General features: G+C 37.6%; 1 protein-coding gene across 1 annotated transcript in view; it reads right to left on the bottom strand.

Annotated features, from left to right (window-relative positions):
* Positions 1–12,171, bottom strand: part of FOCAD (focadhesin) — a 165,944-nt gene that overhangs the window by 118,760 nt on the left and 35,013 nt on the right. The window contains exons 6-10 of the mRNA XM_074994977.1: positions 11,327–11,428; positions 8,939–9,143; positions 7,031–7,237; positions 5,644–5,731; positions 4,759–4,958 (exon numbers count right to left, since the gene is read on the bottom strand). Coding sequence (XP_074851078.1) covers positions 4,759–4,958; positions 5,644–5,731; positions 7,031–7,237; positions 8,939–9,143; positions 11,327–11,428 — 802 coding nt within the window. The remainder of the gene's footprint in view (positions 1–4,758; positions 4,959–5,643; positions 5,732–7,030; positions 7,238–8,938; positions 9,144–11,326; positions 11,429–12,171) is intronic.

Here is a 12,171-nt window from a genome sequence, read left to right as displayed (position 1 = left end):
GGACTGAATCCTGTGAATCAGAGACTGTTCCAGGGGGATATGTTTGTTTTTCTTATCATTAAACAGCAAGTACAGTAGTTAACTACACAGGCGTACAACATTCTTTCATAATGACTTATTCCCTTTCTGATACATTGTTCTCATGGGAGCAAAGAGAAGAGAGTCTCAGCATTTAAATTAGAACAATTTCATTTGTATTTGTGCATTTCACTGAAATAAGCAATGACTACCGTGGCAATAATTTTTATACTGTAACTACATGCAGTGGAGGCAGAAAAAAACAAAACCCTTATAGCTATGTGTTTGACGATGATTCCTCCTCCTCTCTGGAGAATCTTATCTCTTTCCTTTCCCCATTGCTGGAAGTACTATTATTTATTCATATAAAATCTGAGAGTAAAGTTTAGTCATGATTAGCATTAAAATTCAGCAGCTCAGTATTTCTTTATTGCATTCTAACAACGTGTATTGAAATCTAATAATATATTCAATGTCACACTGTACAAACACTATGACAGGACACCAGTATGGTTTACAGTATTATTTAGACAGCTAGGACAGACAGAACATGTGTGCCAGAACTTTCACCTGAATGAAGTCGCTGCTCAGTTGTATGTCACATTAGGGAAGGACCTAACTAATGGAGAACAACAAGAGGTCTTGTGGCACCTTATAGATTAACAGATATTTTAGAGCATCAGCTTTCATGGGCAAAGACCTGCTTCATCAGATGCACAGGGGCAAGGGGGTTCAGAGGGGTATTTAAAGAGTGGGGTCCCAGTAAAAGGGAGGCCCAGAGCTGACAAGGTCTGTTCAGCAAGGTGGAAATGGCCCAGTATCAATAGTACTTATCAAAAGAGGAAAAAATAAGTCAGATCACACAGGAGGATGTGAGCATTTGTCAGAGTCTAATGGGGAGATATTAACACCCAGGGCAGAGAAGCTGCCTTTGTAAGCTGCAAGACACTCCCAGTCTCTGTTTAATCCTTAGTTAATGAGTCAAATTTCCAAATAAATTGCAGCTCAGAGATTTCTCTCTCCATTTGATTTTTGAAATTTCTGTGTTTCAGGACTGTCACCCTTAAATCTGCCACTGAGTGTCCAGGGAGATTGAAGTGTTCACCCACAGGCTTCTTTACATTACCGTTCCTGATGTCTGATTTATGTTCATTTATTCTTTTACGGAGAGACTGTCCAGTTTGGCCAATGTAAATTGCAGTGGGGCATTGCTGGCACATGATGGCATATATTATATTAGAAGAAGTGCAGGTAAAGGAGCCCCTGATGGTATGGTTGATATCAAGTCCTGTGATGATATCACTGGTGTAGATATGTGAGCAGAGTTGGCACCAAGGACCATTGCAGGGGCTGATTCCAGGCCTAGAGTCACTGGTTTGTAGTGGCTGGTGAGGATTTTGATAAGTACTATTGATACTGGGCCATTTCCACCTTGCTGACTAGACCTTGTCAGCTCTGGCCCTTCCTTTTACTCTTTAAATACCCCACTCTTTAAATACCCCTCTGAAACCACCCCCCTCCCACTCATGCATCTGATGAAGCGGGTCTTTGCCCACGAAAGCTTATGTTCCAAAATATCTGTTAGTCTATAAAATGCCACAAGACTTCTTGTTGTTCTCGAAGATACAGACTAACACAGCTACCTCTCTGATACTAACTGATGGACAGTCTTTAAGCGGTACGGCTCATGCTGTCAGAAAAGGAGGATTCAGGTTGTACTCCCATGATGCTCTGACTTAAAAGTAGCAAAGTGGAAGCAGTTCCAAATGACCACAGACTGGTTACAATATACTAGGTGGACATTAGGAGGACCTTATTTCATGTTGACTGTGTCTACACTACAAAAATAACTTCGGAGTAACAGATTTCAAAGTTGAACCTCTACACACACCCTATTTTGAAGTTCAACTCCAAATAGTTCACCCTATTTTGAAGTCCACACATATGGAAAGCCCATTATAGTTTATATTCTGCTAGTGATTTGATCCTAGCACACAAGTTCACCAAGTATGTTTGAATAAAAAAAAAAGATATTTCTGGTCCTAAAGTTAAGAAACATCATGTCATCATGACACTATTTAAATCCACACTATCCCCTCTCCGTGAATACTGCAGGAAATTCTGGCCACTCCATCTCAAAAAAGTTACAGTGGAAATGGAACAGTTAGAGAGAGAAAGGAAACAAAATTATTAGGTGTTAAACAGTTTCCAGATGAAGAGCGATTAAAAGGAATGAAAGGTTCATCTCAGACAAGAGCCTATGACAGGAAAATAGGATAGAAGACTATAAAATCATGAAAAGTGCAGAGAAAGTGAAAAGCAACTGTTAGTTACCCCTTGACATAACACAAAAAGCAGAAGTCAACCAAGGAAATGTAAAGGCAGCAGCTTTAACAAACACAAAAACAAAGTTCTGCACACAACACAGTCAACTTGTGGAACCTGTGACGGCCAAAACAATAAATGGGCTCTAAAAAGAACTAGACAAGTCCATGGAAAAACAGACCTATCAATAGCCATTAGGAAGCCCATGCTCAGATGTTCCTAAACCTCTGAATGGCAGAAGCAAGGTACTAGAGGGAATCAATCTCTTGATAACTGCCCTTTTCTCTTTATTTCCTTTGAAGCACTTGTCACTGGACACTGTCAAAAGACAGGCTACTGGACAGATGGACAACTGGTCTGATTTTATATCATGATTCTTATGGTTTTTAGGAACTACAGGGTTATCACACTTTTCCATAGCTCATCAGCCAATACAGTAAACAGATTTCTGAAGCCTAGAGTGAAAATCTTGGAATACAAATCCCTAAAACACATTTTCCGAGGAAAATATAGGTAGGCACCCACTACAAATGTGATTTTGCCAGTCTTAAAATAGAGGTATAAAATTTTAAAAGCTATCAACCAACTCTAATGTCTAGCTCAACTTGGGAAATGCTTTCACCTTTTTTCCTTTGGGATACTGGGAGATAACCTGAATGACAAGATAGTACAGCTCCCTTTAGCAGGAACTGAAATTACAGCATATTGATCCATGCGTCCCTACGAATGGAAGGCATCTCTACTGACACCAAGTTAGCTTTCTGGAAGAACCAAAGAAGAGTACATCACAAGATGTTTCATCCCATGCATCATCCTTAGTCTGCTGGGACAGGACTTCAGGAATTCAGTTGGAGCTGCAAGGTACAGTGATTACCATTTAAGTCCGAAGTCATATACTTTGATATTCCATCTCAGTGCCTTGTTTTATGACGCTTACAGTATCTGTGACACAATATGGTTTTTGTTTTGTGGATATGACATATTATTGCATTACCTGGGCTGGCATCTATGGCCTTCTGAAAAAATCTCTAACTGGGACCAGGCGTCCATCTAGGACAAATGGATATTAGATGCAAAAAGCAGGAGAAGAAATGGTATGTTTTGCTGTCTCAAATGCACCACCAACCTGACTAACCTCCAGAAAGAATAGGAAAAAGCTGTAAAGAGGCAAATGGAGCCTAACTTCTGCAGTGCTAAAGCTGTCTAAATCAGAAGGCAAACAACTGTCACCTATCCTTAGAACATTTGGATGAAAGTTTTCAAAAGGAAGCTAGTACCCTGTATCCTGGCAAGGGGTTAGACTAGAAGACCCATGCAGTCCTGTCTAACACTGAAAGTCTATGAAGATGTGCATGACATACAAAGGAGGGCAACAGCAATGCTATAAAACATTTTGAAAACCTTACTGATGAGAAGTTTAAAAAAAAAAAACAGACAAGTTTAATTTTGACAAAAGAATACTGAGGACGGATCTGAAAACAGTCTTCAAATATGTTAAAGAGCTATTATGAAGAGGACAGTGGGCAACTGTCCTCCATGACCACTGAAAGTAGGACAGGAAGTAACATGCTTAATCTACAGAAAGGTTAGATACCAGGAAGAACTTTCTCACTGTAAGAGTAGCTAAGCACTTGGGTGGTTTTCCAAGACAGATGTTGGAAATTCTCATCACTAGAAGCTTTTAAGAACAGGGTGGACAAATACTTGTTAGGCATTATCTGGGTTTCCTTGGTCATGTCTCAGTGAAGGAGGCTGCACTTGATACTTCTCAAGGTCCCTTTCAGCCCTACATTTCTGTGCATGGGTGAGGAGTTCTCAGGCTCAAGGTCCCATATCAGTAAAGAAAAGGGGTGCAACAATAACTATCAAAACTATTCTAAGACAATCAGTTGACACCATAATAGGTAACACTTTTATGTCCTCTTTTGCCTTTGTTCTCCCTTCCTAAGTCCGACAAAGCAGAATAAGAATAAAAAAGTACTGGTTACTGAGATAATAGTGTTCCAAGGAAGGGGATGAATCAGTGTACTATGTAACAGGAGTCAAACTGAGGCAAAAAATTAGCATAATACTGGGAGAATCTGTTTGGATAACAGCACAGGATGAAGATGTACTTATGCCCTTAAATGTGTATGAGCTGATATAAGGCTATTAAAAAAAATCACCATACAGGTAGAAGCAATGCCAAAAGGTGAAGGTGGTTTTTGCTGTCTTCCTACTACTTCCATTTTACTCTTTTCAGTGCATGCTGTGTGCGCGCCACACACACACACACACACACACACACACACACGAAAAACCACCTTTAGCAGTCTCTAATGTAAACTACTGCATATAACAATGCAGAGAAACTGGTAGAGTCCCATGACCCAAACTGACCCCAAAAGAAGGCAAAACCCTGAATTACGCCTTTACCAATTTCTTTTTATCCTTTATGCCTTCCTGCTGCACCATCTCCAAAAGATTTATAGCTAGCTGTTGCCTCGTGGGGCCAGAATCTTCCTCTGATACGCAATCCTCATAAGAGGAAGATAAGATCTGCAACACAGGCATCACCAAGATGATGGCCATTGCTGGAATCTTCTGTGTTTCTTTACAGGAAAGCATCTTGCAAGCTATTTGAAAATGAGGAAAAAAATGAAGTGGAAAAAAGTTATGCTTTTCAGCATGACCTATACATTTTCTAGCAAGCGCAATAACAGTTGCAATATACATTGTACTGCCACAGTTCATGCTAATTTCTGATAAGGACCTCAACACTAAAAGGTAGTTTTCATGCCTTTTATACCAAATCATCTGAGTACCTTCCATCAATAAACATGGAAATGGAATTTAACAGAAACCTTTCTATGCATCACCATGAAAAGTATGCTCTCTATTACTAACACAATAATTCATAAGCCAAGCCAAACAAAATCAGCTGTACGCTGTGCCCTCAAGATTTTCACATGCGCAGTCAGAAGAACTGTCACAAGTAACAGATTCAGGAGGCCTGCAGCCTGTAATAAAGCTATACTGCTGATGGCTGGAAAAATTGAAATCCAGATACCAAGGAAGAACAATCCAGCAGATGCTAACATCCATGACAAGAAACAAGAGGGGAGAAAATTGTCTTCAATTTCAGCTCCACCACATAATTTTTATTAATGAAAAATTACAGCTTAATACAATGAGCATTCCCTTCACCACATCTAACTTGAAAGACAACTTGACTGCAAAAACACAGTGACTTAAAATTAAGGAAAAAAACAAAAAGCAACCCATGGTTGTAAAAACTGGAGATTCTACATAAGACTTCACCTAGTTTTAAGATGGGTTTCTGCTGACTTGCTGGACTCTGTAGCAGAAGTAAACTTAATCCAATTATGGCTTGTTCAACTGGCAAGTCCTGAAAATGCAGAAAAAAAATATTGTTTGAAGACCTCAGGTTTGAGATGGATGGCATGTGGAAATAAAACATCTATATTTCACATCTTTTTATGCACATAGTATGCCTGTTCAAACCTCCTAATTTAAAAGCAGCAATCATTCAATAAAGGTAATCAACAGGAAAGCGTGAGCTTCAATATAAATTTAACTCTTATTTAACAGCCACAAGATTCTGATTAGTTTCTCCATAATTTGGTTTAGGCTATACTGACCAAGCTCCATACATTCCTCTCTCTATGTTTAATACAACCAGACAACACTAAAAATAGTAGTTGATACATGGGGACTTTGTAGTTCTAAAATTTCTGTCTTTTTAGGTTTTGCAATGCAGAAACAACAAAAATGCAGGCTTTATACTGTAAGCAAACACTGTGGTACAAGTCTTATTCGTCAGGCACTGAATTATTTTAGCTATATATTCAACACAGGCCAAGAGATCTTCAAAAAGAGGTGCCTAAAGTTAGACTCCTAAGATCTAACCAAGTACCGCTGAGTAATCTGCATTTGTGGGGGGGTGCCGATTCAGATCCCTGAATACGCACTTAAATTAGGCACCAAGATATGCGTAGGGAGTGGTAGCAGTTTTGGCCATAGTTCATAAATCTTGGTGAATATACTGTGCTTGTAGCAGGGAAATTCACAGACAACCTGAACTCAACAATGGTCAAACTATGTTCCTAGAGTATGTTTCTAAAAGGATGGAGCAATTTTCTCTAGATGGCAAAAAATCTTTGTTGCTTCAAAATAAAATTATTTCAGCATTAAAAAGGAAAAGTTATTTAGACTTCCAATATATTAAAGGTTAACTACAAATTGTGTTATACACAGACCAAATTTTCAAAAACATCATTGGGCTCCTAAGGCTGTAATTTAGACAGTGAAGGTTGAGATTTAAAGCGCATCTATGCAATTTAGAGGCACAAGTCCCACTGACCTGAAACCGCAAACCATTACAAAGGATTACAGTCTCAACAAAGCATTTCACACTTTTAAACTTGCAGAAGTTCAATATATTGGAAGATGGTGCTCATTACAAATAGTATGCATGCAATTTGCTTACAAATTTTATATTAACTGTGTGTGTTTATCTGACAGTGAAAATGATAATAAGCAAGTGACTTTTTCAATACAAAACAAAGCTTTTTAATCTTAGTTTCTCTGCAAGAAAAACTATGAGGACAAAACCAAAGCCACCCTTAAAATGACAACTCTCTTTGCATTCAAAAGTAGCTTTTTCTATCTTCTCCCAAATTCTTACCTCTTGCAAGATCTCAATATTTTGCTCTATTAAGATAATTGTAGATGAACATTCCCCTGTCACATTCAGGCAAATCTCACAGAAGGACAAAATCTGCAGACAAAGCTGGGATAACTTGGCTTTCCAAAAAACAGGGTAGCGAAGCAAACTCAGGAATAATTCTTCTAAAAAGAACAATGCTTCTGTTACTTGTGGCAAGTCCTTTATCTGCAGAATAAAAGATATAGCTTGTCATTTCATATATATACACACACACACACACACACTGGTTGAACCTCTCGAGTCCAGCACCCTTGAGATTGGACTGATGACAGATAAGAGAATCTGCCAGACTACGGGATATCAGTAGTGTCTAGCAGCATTACCAAACACTTCCCCTTCTACCTAAGCTCTTTGAAGACATTTAGGGTTAAATTATAGCTAACTAACAGCACAGAACACTGAGGGCTAGAACTTGTGCATGTAAACAAACTTTATGGGACTGCAGGAAACTTGGCCACAACCATGATAAGTGGTCACCCAGCTAACTAAAAAATCATACCAGATTAGAGATGTTGCTGGATGCAACAGCTCTGGATTAGACTAATTCAACCTGTATGCATGTATGTGTGTATATCTATCTATTTACACACACAAACAATTTTCCTTCTCCTTTTACACATGTGTGGAAGAGTTTCCATTTCTATAATTGGCCCTGATAGTTGTGTATCTTTTCCAACAAGCTTTCAGGAAACACATTCACAGATAAACAATCTATGGCAACATTAAGTGACTTATGGCAGGATCAGCTTTGAAACAGACATCTGTCTGCTGTTGGAAACTCAGCAAAACCAGGAAAAATAACCAACAACAACAAACATGCACTACCCACGTCCTTAAGAGCCATAAGACAGACAACCTTGGTTTAAAAGCTTTGTTCCTGACTTGATAATGCATGTAATTCAATACCTGAGCTTCTCTGGATTGGTGATTGCCAAATAGAACAAGGTGTGTAGTATTCTAATGCTGACAGGTTATTATTGAGGCCCACCTGCACCTGCCCATCTACTCCTCTTATTATCTAATCAAATTCCGACTTCAGTTTCCAGAGGCAGCAGGTCAGTATCTTGTTCCCTTGCAGTATCATGTGAGTTTATGTTCTTCTGAGAAGTTTTCCTGTGCCCCTTTGAAAATCTATTAATGTCCTACAGTCACATCCTCCTGAGTTGCAGGCTTGTAATCTAACCACTGAGCCATTTTTCCCCTCTTCTCATCAATGAGTTAAAGCTGAAATTTTTAAAGAGGTCTAGACATTTAGGCACCCTACTTAGCCCTGAATTTCAGTGAGAGGTAGGCCTCTTTGACGAGCCAAACATAACCAAACAGAGTCCACTACTGCCTTCCGGTACACAGTCCCTCTGGCTTCAGAGAGTCGCTTTTATTCATTTAAGGGCAGAATTTACTCCCAAGAAGTTTACCTTCTGCACAAGCACTTCATGTAGCCCATTTCACATTTTAAAACCGCTCATCCAAATTCAAGTGCTACAAGTTTTTGGAAAACACCTCATGATGTTGACTGAAACAGCAGATTTTGACTGGTTTAGGACAATAACATTCTGTCTCTTACACGCTGCTCTCTCACCTAAGCTATATACCAGATCATCACTACCATGAATTACTATCACAACACAAAACTTGTTTCCAGTTAGCACTTGCAAGATCAGATTTGATCACTTGAAAAAAATTGTATAACCTTCCCTGAGAAAGCCAAACTTGGTTCTGGATTTCCAAACTGCTGATCAAATCTCGTTTGGGGGACTTGGAATGCAGCATTGCATACAAACACACATAAAGGTAACACAATAACAAAATCTGCTCTAACAAGGTATATTTGCAGAAGGCAGGACCAAGCAGTCAATTAACTTTTACCTGAAAATGTGGAATGAAGTCACAAAGCAGCTGAAGAATAAGGTGTTCTAGCGTAGAGGGTGTGTCTCTTTTCTCAGGAGTATGTGGCTGAAGTAAGAATTTAAGCAGACCCATTCGGAATTCAGCATTCTCCCGCAATTGCAATGGTTCACAATATAGGTATCTTAGAAATGGGGCCATTATACACACACAAGAACTCTGTGCCCTGCAATTCAAAAACAGGTTAATAGTAAAAAGTAGCAAATGGTGAAACTCAAACAACATAACATTCACAGCCTCTGTAGGTATCAACATTATATAGTAATTATGAGACAACACCATGGGAGTCATTGTTAAATCTCACAATAAGCAATAACAATTTGATTTACTGACACAGAACAGTGTAAGTTCTTGTATAGTAACAGTGCAAATGAAGTACTTGCTCTGTACTTCTACGTGAACAACACCTCACTTTATATTCTTACGTATTATTGCAACGGCATTTTATATTTCATTTTTTCCCTTTGTTTAGAAAGCTGCTTTCTGTGCTAAATGTCATGATAGATCACGCAGTATCTGGATAATGTTTTTCAGAAATACTATTATAAAATTTGACTTTTCATCATTATAAATCAAACAAAAAACACCCATCTCAGCCTCTGAAAGCTACCCTGCCAACCATGCTCAGAAGGAAGCAGTGCTTCAACCAGGGTTGCTGCCTGGCAAAGAGTGTTTCACTGGCTTTATTTGCTTAGAACTCTCCATTTAAAAATCTATTTGTTGATCCATTTATAACTCTCTCTCTCAAAACTGTCAATCCAAACGTTGGTGACCATGCTTGCATATGGTCAAAGAATTAAGTAACTCCAGAAACCTTCCATTTTCTCCATTTCTTGTCTCACAAAAAGTACGTAATACATCTAGATCACTAAAATCTAGAGGTAAGATTTTATGCTATAAAAGCCCTTGGAGAAAAAAGTGGCAAGAAGAGCAGGGCAAGTATATTCTTCTGAAGAATTCAGCTACTGAAAAAGTTTAACTGTCACTAAATATTCCCATTTCCATATAAAATACATACTGTACACCTAAACATACAATAAATACTGTATAAAACAAAGTGATAGACACCCACCAATTTCACTGCTAATTTTGTCATCAACTTCAGTAGGAAGAATAGGTCTATAATAATTTTCTATTCCATCTAAATCCTACTAAAATAAATCAGACTTTCTTCAATGATTTCCAAGGACTTGGAATCAGAACTTCACTCATGAAAATGTTTTGAAAAGCTATCTTATGGCTTTTCCCTTTTAAAAATATCTTAAAATACTCTATTATGTTCTCAGTTGTGCAAAGCATGCATTTTTGTGATAGAACATATTCATGATATAGATTTTACTCGCTGACTTCAGTGAAAATTTTGCGTAAGTAAAGATTGGGATACTGGGCCAAAATTGTAATATTTTAAGATCACCCATAGTTCTCAACAAGTAAAATTTATTTTAATTATAAATCTCTAGATCCAGCTCTCAGAATTATTACAGTAGTACAGGAAATTTCAAATGACAAATTTCCATGAAAAACAAAAACTGACCAGTTCTATGAAGTAAACATATTTTAATGGCCAAAGAGCAGATTAACATAAGAAAATAATTTTTGGAGGGTTTCGTAAACTACTAGTTTTTCCATTAACATCCTTACTAACTTAGGGCTTCTGTCAGGGCTAAACCATTTCTATGACAATTTTCCTTAATATTTTGTTTCTGTTATTACACAGTCTACAACAAAAGTGAACTTTTTTTTTTTTAATTCCAAGAGTTTCCAGCCAACAATGACTCTTTTAGGAAACTATATATTTCATGAAAAGTTAGTAGCTTGTGCAAATCAAAGACATTATCCAAACTTTTGAAATTATTAAAAAAAACCAAAAATCAGACACCATTTTCACAGCATTTTAAATAACTTTTACAAAAACTATATAAAAATAGCAATTTTAGATAGTTTAAGATTTCCAGGTCCAGGAAACAAAAACTTTAAAATATATAATCTTTGGCTAAACTATACTCATTTTTCAACACCTTTAGTTAACGGTATATATTATTCAAAGACATCTAAGGATATGTCTACAGAGCACAGAAAAAACTACAGCTGGACAATATCATCTTACTTCGGTGATTTCATTGTTGCGTGAATTTCAGGGCTCAAGCTGGAGCCAAGGTTTTTTGGTTTTTGTTTTTTGTTTTTTGTTTTTTTACACCGTATCAACATGCCCTAAGAGGTTTTTATATATTTCTTTGAAAAGAACAACATTCATGTAGTTTACCCAGTCACTTCAGCAAAGACTTCTTGGCAGAATCAGTACACATTGTACAGATATACACAAAAAACTGAATTATATTTGTTTTTTACCTCTCTGGACACTGCTGGAAAAATACTGTTATCTGCTGCAAAAGAACTGGCCAGCAATCAGGTCTGTTTTCAAGTATGCTAATTAGTGGATGAGGAGGATGCCTGAAAAACAGAGAAATCATATTTGGACCTGTAAGTCAAGAGGAAAACATTCAAGGTAACTATCTTCAAAATAACTAGAAATGTACAAAATTTAAATGTATCAGCCTTTATCAGATTCCTTCACTAGTTTCAAGAAGATACTACAGATCAAGCTACTATTTGTCCGCCCTGGCAACAAAACTCAGATGAACTGTTTTTTAATATAGATTGAACAGATTTTTCCACAAAGTGCTTATTGTTAAATTAATATGCCCATAAAGAGGTGCCTAAAAATCAGTTAATTTATTTGAATTCAGATTGATGGGGAGATTTTCAGAAACGTATGGTATGTCAGCTGCCTAAAACTCGTTGAGTTTAGTGGGAGTTGTATGCCTAACAGCCCCTTGTGTCTTTGAAAGTCTTGCTATGCAGTTATAGCTTTAGGTGTACATATTTTATCTTCATGTATGTTACCACAGAGTAGATGTAAGGGATTCTTAGACTGTTCAGAGCAGACTTGGCTACCAGAAGTGTATCAAGTGATTAACCCATAAAAGGTTCAACAATCAATGTCACACATACTCCAGGATATTAGAAAATATTTATTGCCAAGTGAAACAAAAGTGCTCACAGTGAATGGTGCTATTAAACTTCTTCCCAGTTAGGGAGGGCCCTCTCCAAACTTGAGGTATTCACCCAAAATAATCTGAAACACTCCAGGCACCTCAATAAGCTACACATGACATGGCTAATAAGAAAGAGGA

This window comes from Carettochelys insculpta, chromosome 5 (genome assembly GCF_033958435.1).
Source record: "Carettochelys insculpta isolate YL-2023 chromosome 5, ASM3395843v1, whole genome shotgun sequence".
NCBI classification, from domain to species: Eukaryota; Metazoa; Chordata; order Testudines; family Carettochelyidae; genus Carettochelys; species Carettochelys insculpta.
This window is presented reverse-complemented; position numbering and strand designations above follow the sequence as displayed.